The 12,875-nt window shown below is 45.9% G+C and overlaps 1 protein-coding gene across 3 annotated transcripts in view; it reads left to right on the top strand.

Annotated features, from left to right (window-relative positions):
- The window catches only part of dele1 (DAP3 binding cell death enhancer 1), a 58,882-nt gene extending 49,008 nt beyond the window's left edge, over positions 1-9,874 (top strand). For 2 of the 3 annotated variants that reach the window (XM_073067090.1, XM_073067089.1), the window contains 4 exons: positions 2,110-2,202; positions 4,368-4,527; positions 5,508-5,621; positions 8,831-9,874. In XM_073067090.1, coding sequence (XP_072923191.1) covers positions 2,110-2,202; positions 4,368-4,527; positions 5,508-5,621; positions 8,831-9,129 — 666 coding nt within the window. In that variant the 3' untranslated portion in view covers positions 9,130-9,874. The remainder of the gene's footprint in view (positions 1-2,109; positions 2,203-4,367; positions 4,528-5,507; positions 5,622-8,830) is intronic. The other variant, XR_012101565.1, reaches the window with a different exon arrangement.
- The last annotated feature ends 3,001 nt before the right edge of the window (positions 9,875-12,875 follow it).

Raw genomic sequence — 12,875 nt, 5'->3', positions numbered from 1 at the left:
CCCCCCCCCCCATCCACCTGGCTTCATCTATCACCTTCTACCGTGTACTCCTTCCCCTCCCCCCCCCCAGTACCTTATTCTGGCACCTTCTCCCTTTCTTTCCAGTCCTGACTCAAAGCTTTGACTGTTTGTTCATTTCCATAGATGCTGTCTGACCTGCTGAGCTCCTGCAGCATTTTGTGTGTGTTGCGTTTCTAACAAAGTGCATGACCGTACACTTCCCACAGCGTAAGAAAGTGTATGGTTATGCTGTCTGGTAGACTGTTTTCTAAATGGGCGGCAAATTCAGAAATTAGATGTGTAAAGATCAGGTCCTGAAGACCATCACCAAAGCCATCAGTGCAGGAGTGGAGTGGGCGAAGCGGACCCGACCCTCCAAGCAGGCCATTGCCTTTGTCAGAGCTGGGGAGCAGCCAATACCCACCAAGAGAACATCGGCAGGTATCCTGACCTCTGCAAGGGACTGGCAGCCGTTGGTGAACCTCGAAAGGCAGCTGAAGTTCCCCGACCATATCGCAGCCACCACCCTGCGACCAGACGTTGTCCTTGTGTCTGAGTCTACGAAGCAGGTGGTGATGCTGGAGCTGACAGTCCCATGGGAAGATCGCTTGGAAGAGGCCTTTGAAAGGAAGCTATTGAAGTACGTAGGACTGGTCAGTGACTGCCAGCAGGCTGGATGGAGAGCGAGGTGTCTCCCAGTGGAAGTTGGTTGTAGGGGATCTACAGCCCGTTCCTTAGCCAGAGCCTTCAGCAATTTGGGCATCGAGGGAGAGAGGAAGAGGAGAGCCATCCGCAGTACCACCGATGTGGCAGAGAGGGCCTCAAGGTGGCTGTGGCTCAAGAGAGGGGAGCCATGGAGTCATGTGTAGCTAGCCATCTGGACACAACTGGGGTCTGATCAGCCCCGGCTGGGTCACCTGGAAGAGGGTGTATGATGTTGAAAGACCCGAAACACCCGATGATTCCAGGAACATCACTGATGATGTGTCCAGAGGCATCAGTAGATGTATGCACACAGTGAGTCCTAGTGCAGGATTCCCTAAAGATTAACTTGCAGGTTGAGTCAGTGGTAAGGAGGACAAATGCAGTGTTAGCATTCAGGACCCTCACTACCAGGTCAGGAACAGTCATTACCCTACAACCATCAGGCTCTTGAACCAGAGGGGATAACTTCACTCACCCATCACTGAACTGTTCCCACGAACTATGGACTCACTTTCAAGGACTCTTCATCTCCTCTTCTCGATATTCATTGTTTATTTATTTAATTTTCTTTCTTGTTGTATTTGTGCAGTTTGTCTTTTGGACACTGGTTGTTTGTCTTGTGTGCAGTGTTTCATTGATTCTATAGAGTGTGAAAGTGACATTCCTCCAGATTAAGGACATATAACTCACACACAACTCAGTAATATTACCACAAATAAATCGGAGCATTTACGGCACGAGTTAAAAAGTAACCAATATAAGGCTACTAGCGCTTCATATGTGATGAGAGCTGGGTGGTGTCAGGGAGTTCAGTAGGAGCCATTTCCCATCCTAACAGCTCTAGTCCTAATGCTTGATGGGTGGAAGAGAGTCCCTGATAATCCTCTCAGCAGTTCTCACAATCCTTTGTAGAGTCTGGCAGTCAAATGCCTTGCAATGTCTGCACCAGACGGTGATGCAGCTGGTCAGGACACTTTCGATGGGGTTGGGAGCCTTTTTAACCTACGCCAAAATCAATTTAACCTTTCCCTCCTACATAGCCTCCATTTCCTATCATCCATGTGCCTATCTAAGAGCTTCTTAAATGTCCCTAATGTATCTGCCTCTATCATTCCCCTGGCAGCACGTTCCACACACCCACCATTCTCTGAGTGGGGGATAAAAACCTACCTCTGACGTACTCTATATAATTTCCTCCCAACACCTTAAATGTATGTCCTCTGTCCCCATGTACAGCACACTGCTGATAAATATCTCTGATGGGTGGAAAAGAGGTCCCAACTTTAACTTTTGCCCTCTATGCCTCAGCTGGTAACAGTGAGGGCCAAAGGATCTCGAGTGAGAGAGTAACATCTCTGAAAGCTGCTCCGTTACTCAGCAGTAACTTGTTTCTAATTGTTCCAGGCCCAAGCTTACCTCGGCGTGTTCTACACTAACGAGCCTCACCGAGATCTGCAGCAAGCGGTCAGGCACTTCACCATGGCATCGAGGAGTGGGGTAGGTTGACTGGCATTTCAGTAAGGATAAGCGTTTAAAGATGAGCTTTGTTTGTCAGATGTGCATCAAAACATTCTGTAAAATGCCTTGTTTGCATCAACGACCGACAGTCCAAGGACGTGCTAGGAGCAGCCCACACGTGCCACAGTGCTTGTGGAGCCAAGATAGCACGCCCACAACTTACTAACCCTAATCCGTAATGTGGGAGGAAACCGTAGCGCCTGGAAGGAACCCATGTGGTCACAGGGAGAACACACAAACTCCGTTCAGACAGCGGCTGATGCTACAATAGCATTACGCTGCCGTGCCAATAGCCCGATAACAGTTGATAAAAGGATGTTAAGGGGGAGAGGGAACAGATACTACTTCATCTCTGGCCCTCTAGGTTTAAAGGAGCCTAACCATCAACATTACAGCCAATTTGTAACTAAAAGCAATTGAACACTATTCTCATTTCACTGTCCCTACACATTACCCCTCACCAACACAGTAGGGGGAAATTTACAGTGGCCATCTAACCCAACTAACTGCATGTAAGCAGAATTAGACCATTCAGCCCATTTGGTCTGCCATTCGGACATTATTTATTTTCCCCCTCAACCCCATTCTCCTTCAAGTCAAGTGGCTTGTATTGTCATTTCAACCAAAGCTGCTGGTACAGTACACAGTAAAAACGAAACAACGTTCCTCCAGGACCATGGTGCTACATGAAACAACACAAAACTACACTAGACTATGTGAGACAGCTCAAGGCTTCGCTAGACTACGTAAAACAATATAAAAACTACACTAGACTACAGACCTGCACAGGATTACATAAAGTGCACAAAACAGTGCCAGACAGTACAATAATTAAAAAACAAGACAATAGGCACAGTAAAGGGCAGATTACAATATAATAAATGATGTAAATGTAAACAATGTTATAGCAGGAATTGAGAAAGCAATGAGCAAAAATTGCAAAGGGAGTAGAGTGGTGTTCAGTTGAGTGTGTGTGTGAGTTGATGTCAGACTAGACACCAACTTGTGTGTGTGTAAGTTGGTGTCCTTCTCCCTGTAACCTTTGATGGCCTGACTAATCAAAAGCCTATCAACCTCCATTTTAAATATACTTCTCCTGATTTTGTGACCTGGCAGATCTTGGATTTGGGTCCGTAGGTGAGATCTGAGAGCACAGAACATTACAGCACAGTACAGGCCCTTCAGCCCACAATGTTGTGCTGATTTTTAACTTTAACATCAATCTGTAACCATTCCCTCCTCCACAGCCCTGCATTTTCTTTCATTTGTGTTGTTACTTAAGAGTCTTAGATGTCCCTAATGTATCTTCCTCTTTGAGATACAGATACATTTATATATCCTATGTACACTGAAACATACTGTGAAATTTGTCGTTGATAAGGATTTGCTGGGGGCATCTTGCAAATGTCACCACACAGTCCAACAGCAACATTGTCCAGGGTAGCAACAAGAGCAAAACCAGCTCTTTCCCATCCTCTCACTCTCCCACTACCCCTGACAATACCATGTTAACTATTTCTGACAGCTCCCCTATACATTCTTCCAGTCATCTTAAAAGCATATTGTCTGTTATTAGCCATTACTGCCTTGGGAAAAAGACGCTCGATGTTTACTCTGTCAGTACCTTTTTATAATCTTGTACCTCAGTCAGATCACTTCTTATCCTTCTTTTCTCCAAAGATAAGCCCTAGCTCACTCCACCAATTCTCATAGGAGATGCTCTCTGATCCAGTCAGCATCCTGGTGAATCTCCTCCGCACCCTCTCTAAAGCTTCCACACCCTTCTAGAGTTTTATAGAGCTGCAGCATTACCTTACAGCTCTTGAACTCAATCCCCCAACAAATGAATCCTCCTGGGTTTTAGTTTTCTCTGGTGCTCCCGAGGCTGAGGGGAGAAGTTTATAAAAGTTTGATTTTAGATTTAGAGATACAGCACAGTAACTTTCCCAATGGACTCACAGCACCCAATTGTACCCATGTGGCCAACTACCTCTTTGGAATGTGGGAGGAAAGCAGGGCACCCAGAGGAAACCCACACGCTCATGGGGAGAACATAGTGCAGACAGTGGTAGGAATTGAACTGGTGCTATAACAGCATTATGCTACCGTGCCTCTCTTGAAGAACTCTTGCCTGTCCTTTGCAGGATGCTGCGAGCCTGTACCACCTGGGGATCTGCTGCCAGCAGGGATGGGGTGTGCGGAAGGACCACCAGCAAGCCCTGGATCTCTATCAGCAAGCTGCTGCTCTCGGGCATCCTGACGCACAGTGCGCTCTGGGCGTGTTCCATCAAAAAGGACTGGGAGGTACTGCACCGGCAGGGAGATTATAACTTCAGGTTTCCTGAGGAAGCTCTCGCCAAGAATGGCCCACAGAAGCGTAGCGGTTATCGCAACGCTATTACAGCTTGGAGCATTGTAGTTTAGAGTTCGATTCTGGTATCCTCTATGAGTCTGTACACTCTTCCAGTGTGCACATGGGTTTGCTCCAGTTTCTGGAGTGCGCACGCACACACGCACACCCTTTCCCCCCCCCCATTTCCTCTCTCTCTCAGCCCTTGATTATGTTAGAACATTACAGCACAGTGCAGTCTCTTCAGCCCGCAATGTGATGCCACCCTTTTAACCTACTCCACAATCAATCTTCCCTTCCCTTCCACATAACCCTCCATTTTTTTTTTATATCCAGGTGCCTGTTTAAGAGTCTCTTAAATGTTCCTAACGTATCTGCCTCTGCCAAACACCCTTGGTGGGGTGTTCCACACACCCACCACTCTCTGTGTAAAATAACCTACCTCTGATATTACCCCCCCCCCCCCATACTTTCCTCCAAACATCTTAAAATAATGCCTCCTTGTATTAGCCATTTCTGCTTTGGGGGGAAAAAATGTCTTTCTGTCCACTCCGTCTATGCCCCTTATCATCTTGTACGCCTCTATCAAGTCAACTTTTATATCCTCCTTTGCTCCAAAGAGAAAAGCCCGAGGTCACTCAGCCTACCTTCATAATACAGATTCAATAAACCAGGCAGCATCCTGGTGATCTCCTCTTCACCCTCGCTAAAGCTCACACATCCTGCCTGTAATGAAGCAACCAGAACTGAACTCAATAGCCAAGGTTTTAGAATGTTCCTACATTATTTTGCGATAAATAAATTGCCTCTCCCCCTCTGTCCCTGGACTCATTACAGCCACACAATTCCCACCCCTTCCTCAACTTTAAGCTCTATGCAGGTTGAACATGAGTGTAGCAGTGAGCTGATCTCTCTGTTTCCCTCCCTCCCACAGGCCTCCCCGTGGACCTCTGGAAAGCCTTGGCATTGTATCAGAAGGCTGTACGTGGGGGCAGCAAGGAGGCAGCACGCAATCTGTGGCTCTTGACAACGGAACTGCAGGCGAGAGGTAAATACTGCCTGGTGAGAGAACACGGTCTGGCCTGTTGTAGGTTCAGAGTGTTAACAGAAAGCTTTACCATAAGCCACATCCGTCTTCAAGGACCCCCACCACCCAGGACATGCTCTCTTCTCATTGCCACTATCAGGAAGAAAGTAAAGGAGCCTCAGGACCCACCCAATCAGGTTCAGGAACAGTTGTTACCCCTCAACTATCAGGCCCTTGAACTACCCCAACACTATAAATTCCACAACCTACAGACTCGCTTTTAAGGATTCTTCAGCTCGTGTTCTCGATATTTATTGTTTGTTTAGTTTTCTTCTCATTTTGTATTCAGTTCTGAATGTTCTTTGGTTCCTTTTATTGTTTGTGCTATTTGTTTTCTGGACATTGGGTGTGTGACAGTCTTTTTAATGGGTTCTATTGGGTTTCTTTGTTTTGTGGCTGCCTGTAAGGTGACAAATCAGTTACTGTTCTATAGATTTAAGTATGCCCACAGAAAAAGAATCTCAGAGTTGTATGGGGGCACACGGTATTGGGGGTATGGTATTGATGTGGATAGAGAATTGGTTGGCAGACAGGAAGCAAAGAGTGGGAGTAAACGGGACCTTTTCAGAATGGCAGGCAGTGACTAGTGGGGTACCGCAAGGCTCAGTGCTGGGACCCCAGTTGTTTACAATATATATTAATGATTTAGACAAGGGAATTAAATGCAGCATCTCCAAGTTTGCAAATGACATGAAGCTGGGCGGCAGTGTTAGCTGTGAGGAGAATGCTAAGAGGATGCAGGGTGACTTGGATAGGTTAGGTGAGTGGGCAAATTCATGGCAGATGCAATTTAATGTGGATAAATGTGAGGTTATCCACTTTGGTTGCAAGAACAGGAAAACAGATTATTATCTGAACGGTGGCCAATTAGGAAAAAAGGAGATGCAATGAGACCTGGGTGTCATTGTACACCAGTCATTGAAGATGGGTATGCAGGTACAGCAGGCGGTGAAAAAGGCAAATGGTATGTTGGCATTCATAGCAAAAGGATTTGAGTACAGAAGCAGGGAGGTTCTACTGCAGTTGTACAAGGCCTTGGTGAGACCGCACCTAGAATATTGTGTGCAGTTTTGGTCCCCTAATCTGAGGAAGGACATTCTTGCCATAGAAGGAGTACAGAGAAGGTTCACCAGATTGATTCCTGGGATGGCAGGACTGTCATATGAAGGAAGACTGGATCGACTAGGCTTATACTCACTGGAATTTAGAAGATTGAGGGGAGATCTTATTGAAACGTATAAAATTCTAAAGGGATTGGACAGGCTAGATGCAGGAAGATTGTTTCCGATGTTGGGGAAGTCCAGAACGAGGGGTCACAGTTTAAGGATAAAGGGGAAGCCTTTTAGGACCGAGATGAGGAAAAATTTCTTCACACAGAGAGTGGTGAATCTGTGGAATTCTCTGCCACAGGAAACAGTTGAGGCCGGTTAATTGGCTATATTTAAGAGGAAGTTAGATATGGCCCTTGTGGCTAAAGGGATCAGGAGGTATGGAGAGAAAGCAGGTACAGGGTTCTGAGTTGGATGATCATACTGAATGGCGGTGCAGGCTCGAAGGGCCGAATGGCCTACTTCTGCACCTATTTTCTTTGTTTCTATGTGGTGACATGTATGTACTCTGATAATAAATTTTACTTTGAACTTTAGATTGTATATAGTTTGATAATAAATGTATTTTGAACTTTACATCTGCATTCCTGGCACACACCACTCTGTTTTCAAAAAAAATACTTACTCCTCACATCTTCTTTGAAATTATGCCCCACCCACCTTAAAAGCATCTTCTGTGGTGTTAGACATTTGTGTCAAATGACCAGCACAGTCCAGTGATGTGCTGGGGGCAGCCCCCAAGTGTCACCACGAACTGGCGCCAATATAGCATGCCCGCAGCTTCTTAACCCTAACCCGTACATCTGTGGGAGGAAACTAGAGGAAACACACACAGTCACAGGGATGAAGTATAAACTCCTGAGAGACAGCAGCATGGATTGCACCGTGATCGCTGGTACTGTAACGCAGTGTGCTTTACATTATGCTGCTGTGCACCCCTACAAGTTTGCAGAAGTGTAGAAGGCATTCTGTGGGGTGTTCACAGACAAACTGATCAAATCCTGCCCTCCAGTCAGGCTCCTCCACTGCCCTCAAAACCAAGTGCACTTATATCAAAGTTCAAAGTGTATTTATTATCTAAGTATGTATACATTATACAGCCTTGAGATTTATTTCCTAGCAGGCAGCCAGAAAATGAAGAAACCTTCGCTCGCCTCTTCATTGTTTGCGGTGATATTTTACCATAATTTTTTTTACAGAAGTTTTATTAATAAAGTAGTTGTACTTCTTGTTTTGTTAACCACAGTAACTTCAGCAGCACCATCTTAAACCAGAGTATGAGAAAATGGTTGTCTTACACCAGCAGTACTGTGCAAAGGTATAAAATTACAATACATTGCAAAAATAAGGAGAGCAGTGAAAAGGAACAATGAGGTAGTGTTCATTGTCCATTCAGAAATCTGATAGCGGACGGCAAGAAGCTGTTCCAGAATCGATGAGTGTGTGTCTTTAGGCTCCTGTACCATCTCTCTGATGGTAGCTGTGAGAAGGGGCATGTCCTGGATATCAGGGCTTTTAATAATGGATGTCATCTTCAAAAGTTGCTTCTTGAAAATGTCCTTGATGGTGAGGAGACTTGTACCCATGATGGAGCTAGCTGAGTCTACAATTCTCTGCAACCTCTTGAAATCCAGGACAAGTGGGCACAGCCTCAGAATAGAAGGACATTCCTTTCAAAAAGAGATGAGGAGGAATTTCTTTAGCTAGGGGGTGGCAAATCTGGAATTCATTGCCACGGACAGCTGTGGAGCCCAAGTCATTTGGTATATTTAAAGCAGAGTTTGATAAGTTCTTGATTAGTCAGGGTGTCAAAGGTCACAGGGAGAAGGCAAGACAATTTATTTGAAAGGGATAATAAATCAGACATGATTGAATGGTAGAACAGATTCGATGGGTCAAATGGTCCAATTCTGCTCCTATGTCTTATCCAATGGATTCGTGCGGGCTGTACCCTGCACATCCTGGGACTGTTGGTATAAATGATGCTTACTGATATAAATGAAACACTTATGTTTCAATGTATGTGTTACAAAGATAATCTTTATATTTTAATCATTGCAGATGGTTTGACCCCAACCCGTGATTCCGATCCTCTGAGGTGTGTGATGTCCTCCCCATGTCTTCAAGCACAGGGCACGCTGAGAGCACCGCTCCCTCGGCAGCGCGCCAGTGAAACCGACCCGGGCTCCCTTCCACTAGACGCAGCTCTGACCCCGCTGCACCACTCGTGGAGTACGGGCTGCCTCCTTGCCTTGCCGCTCAGCAGTAGGGGTCTCCGAGTCAGTGCCAACCCCTCTGAGACGGGCTGCCATGTGGTGTTCCCCGGGGATCACCACACGTTCCTGGTCGGTGTGGGATGATTTGTGTGGAGAGGTGTCACAGAGGCCTGTGTGTACTCCATCGCCTCATGGCCAGAGGATCTTCTCGCCTTGTTTGATGCTCCTTGGACGGGCAGAGTTCGAGGATTTCTGCTGCCCACCGTCTGCAGATGCTGCTCAACCTGCTGAGTTCCTCCATCAGACTGCTCCAGCTTTCAGCTCCTGCTGATGCCTGTGTCTGTCTCCGCTGTTGCTACCCAGACTGCCTGATTCTCTATCGCCAGGTTAAGGCCGCAGAGCGCCCAGAAGCAAGACGGTTCCCTGCTCTGTTTCTCTCCTCACAGGAGAGCAATGCGTTTTAACTCTTTATCCTGCCTGTTGCTGTGCCTCTGAGGTTGCAGGCTCCTGTTCTGTAGAATCCCAAGCAGCCCGGCCTCCTGTGCACCCCGATTCCCTTGGCACCTTTAAGCTTGTAATGTAGGTACCTGACACTGGTTCAATCCCAAACTCTGGGGCAGGTTGTGTGGGTGAACTGGCCGCTGTCATTTGCCCCTGGTGGTTAAGTAGTAGAATGTGGGGAGAGTGAATGAGAATGTGAGAATTTTTTTAAAATTGGATTACTTTTGGATGGGCCAGAATGGACTCTGTGGCTGAATCTCCTCCCCCCGCCCCCCTTTTGTTATACTGTATCAGATTTGATGGTGTAACCCTCATGTTACATTGACCGGCGAAGTGTTCTAGACCTTTTCTGAGTGATGTTACTTAAATACAGGGATTCTAATTTTGATTTGCTGTTTGATTCTAATTATCTGGGACTCATTAACAGTTCATGTTGCTGCTGATCTGCTTTTGAAAACAGTTTAACTTCAGCTTGTCCTCCACAGATGAGGAGAGTTCCCAGGATCTCAGCCAAAGGCTGGAACACCTCTGAGGACATCAAGAAAGATGGATGGGGCAGATTGTTCACTGGTTTCCCCTCACAACCTCTAACCCCTTCACCATGGTAACTCCCGTCCCTGGTTATCTAAAACACAAGACTTCTGTTCATATTTCTACCTCGCATCAATAGTTGTTCATTCCCAGAAATCAGCATACAGCTGGGATATCCTGATGTCCTGGGATATCCTGGAATATCCTTTTGCTTACTTTTTAATTCCACCACTTCCCCACCCCAGAGTCTTGGTTCAACCATTGCAAATAGAACATAAAACAGTAGAGGCCCTTTGGCCCATAATGCTGTACCAACTTCTTAATCTACTCTTAAGATCAATCTAGCTCTTCCCTCTTCCACTGCCCATAGCCCTCCATGTTTCAGTCATCATGCTTGAGATATCTAATACCAGGGCATAATTTTAAGGTGTTTGGAGGAAAGCTTAGGGGATGACAGAGAAAGTTTTTTTTTACAGAGAATGGGGAGTGTGTGGAACACGCTGCCAAGGGTGATGGTAGATCCAGATACAGTAGGGACATTTAAAAGAATCTCAGATAGACCCATGGATAATGGGAAAATGGAGGGTTATGCAGAAAGGAAGGGTTAGATTGATATTGGAATGGGTTAAAAGGTTTGCACAACATTGTGGGCCAAAGGGCCTGTGCTGAGCTGAGCTGTCCTATGTCTAGGATGTCAAAATGATGTAACAGGGCTATAAGCTGTTTGGACCGTGTAATGTTAATGGTGGATGGCCACACTTGTACAAATAGGCTAAGTTCAAGTTTATAGAGATGTTGCCAGGATTTGAGGACCTGATTTATAGGGAAAGTTTCAATAGTTTGGGCCTATTCCCTGGATCATGGGAGAATGAGGGAGATTTGACCCACACCTCGATCATGGCCCTCCATATCCCTCCCATCCAAGTACATATTCAAACTTTTCTTAAAAGATGAAATCAAACCCACATCCACCAGTTGCTGTGGCAGCTCAATCCACACATTCACATCCTCTGAGTGAAGACACCCCCCCCCCTCCAAGATCTCCCTTAAATATTTCACCTTTCTCCCTTAATCCATGACTTCTAGTTTTAGTCCCACCCAACCTCAGTGGAAAAAACCTGCTCACATTTACACTATCTATACCCCTCACAATTTTGTATTGTATAGCTAAGGACACAGAGAGGGCAAATTAAAAAAAAGGCCAAAAGGGGTTTACTGAAAGAATACAATATTGCATACCTTACAATATACCCACATGGGCTTTAATCTTTATCACCCAGCTGTATGTGCAGGTACATGACGTGTGGTAAGATTCTTGTCATGTAGAGATACAATGGAAAGTGTGCTCACAGGCGCAGAAATTCTCACAATTTCTACAAGATGGTGGAGTGGCACAGTAGCCTGTTGGTTAACATATCACTATTACAGCCCCAGTGACCCAGATTCAATCTTCACTGCTCTCTGAGGAGTTTCTATGCCTTTCCATGACTCAGTTTCCTCCCACATTCCAAATGCTTGCAAGTTAGTAGGTTAATTGGTGAAAAGATGGCATGGTGGGGATCTTTGATGTTAGTTTGGAGTACAAGATCCCAACCTGGGAACACAAGTTGGAGCATGAGTTCCCAACAGATCCCTTGCTTAATGGTATTGGTTGATGGCATAAAAAAGGTTGGGAACCTCTGGTTTAGAGATGCATTGTGTGATATTCAATGGCTTACTACTCTTTTTCATTCTCAGCCACCAGTGCGGGGAGTCAGAGTCGCTGGTCCTATTGTCTTGGGGGAAAGTGCACTCCAATCTCTGTGCATTACGGTGTGGCCTCGCTGTCCTGTTGTTGGAGGAAAGTGCACTCTGATCTCCCTGCATTACTCTGCACAGATTCATTCAGGTATTATTGAAGTTGCCAGTAAGCATTTTTCAATAAACATATGTAACTTGGAAATTATCAGAGCGTCAAACACTATAGGCCTGTCAGCCCGTGCCGAATTGTTACTCTGCATAGTCCATCAGCCTGCACCCTCTAGAGGTTTCTTCATAAAGGATCTCGGCCTGAACCATTAACTATTTATTCCTCTTCATAGATGCTGCCTGGCTTGCTGAGTTCCTCCATGAGGGTGTGTGAGCTAATTATATTTCCGGCTTTCCAATCATAGATCTAATTTAAAATGTCAGTACCTTCCCTAGCCCCATCCTTACACTGCTCAGTTTTCTGTTACAAAGGTATAATGCTGAGACTTTATCAGGCACTGGAGAGACATAACGTGGAGTACTGCAAGCAGTTTTGAACCCATTATCTAAGAGGTGTGCTGGCATTGGAAAGGGTGCAGAGGAGGTTCACGAGAATTATTCCAGGAATGAAAGGGTTTACATATTAGGAGTGCTTGATGGCTTTGGGCCTGTATTCCTGAAGTTTGAAAGAATGGGGGGGTGGGGATGAGGGGGAGAAATCTCACAGAAACCTATCGAATATTGGAAGGCCTAGATTGAGTGGATGTGGAGAGGATGTTTCCAATAGTGGGGGAGTCTAGGACCAGAGGACACAGATAGAGTGAATGTGGAGAGGATGTTTCCTATAGTGGGGGAATCTAGGACCAGAGGGCACAGCGGAAATCCATCCAGAAAAGAGATGAGGAAAAATTTCTTCATCCAAGGGAGGTGAATCTATGGAACTCATTGCCACTGACAGCTGCGGAGGCCAAATCACTGGGTAAGTTTAAAGCAGAGTTTGATAGGGTCCTGATTGGTCAGTGCATCAGAGGTTACGGAGAATGGGGTTGAGAGGGATAATAAATCAGCCATGGTGGACCAGACCCGATGGGCCTAATTCTGTTCCTATGTACTACCTGGAGAAGTCATTA

This window comes from Hemitrygon akajei, chromosome 15 (assembly GCF_048418815.1).
Source record: "Hemitrygon akajei chromosome 15, sHemAka1.3, whole genome shotgun sequence".
In the NCBI taxonomy this organism is placed as follows: Eukaryota; Metazoa; Chordata; class Chondrichthyes; order Myliobatiformes; family Dasyatidae; genus Hemitrygon; species Hemitrygon akajei.
This window is presented reverse-complemented; position numbering and strand designations above follow the sequence as displayed.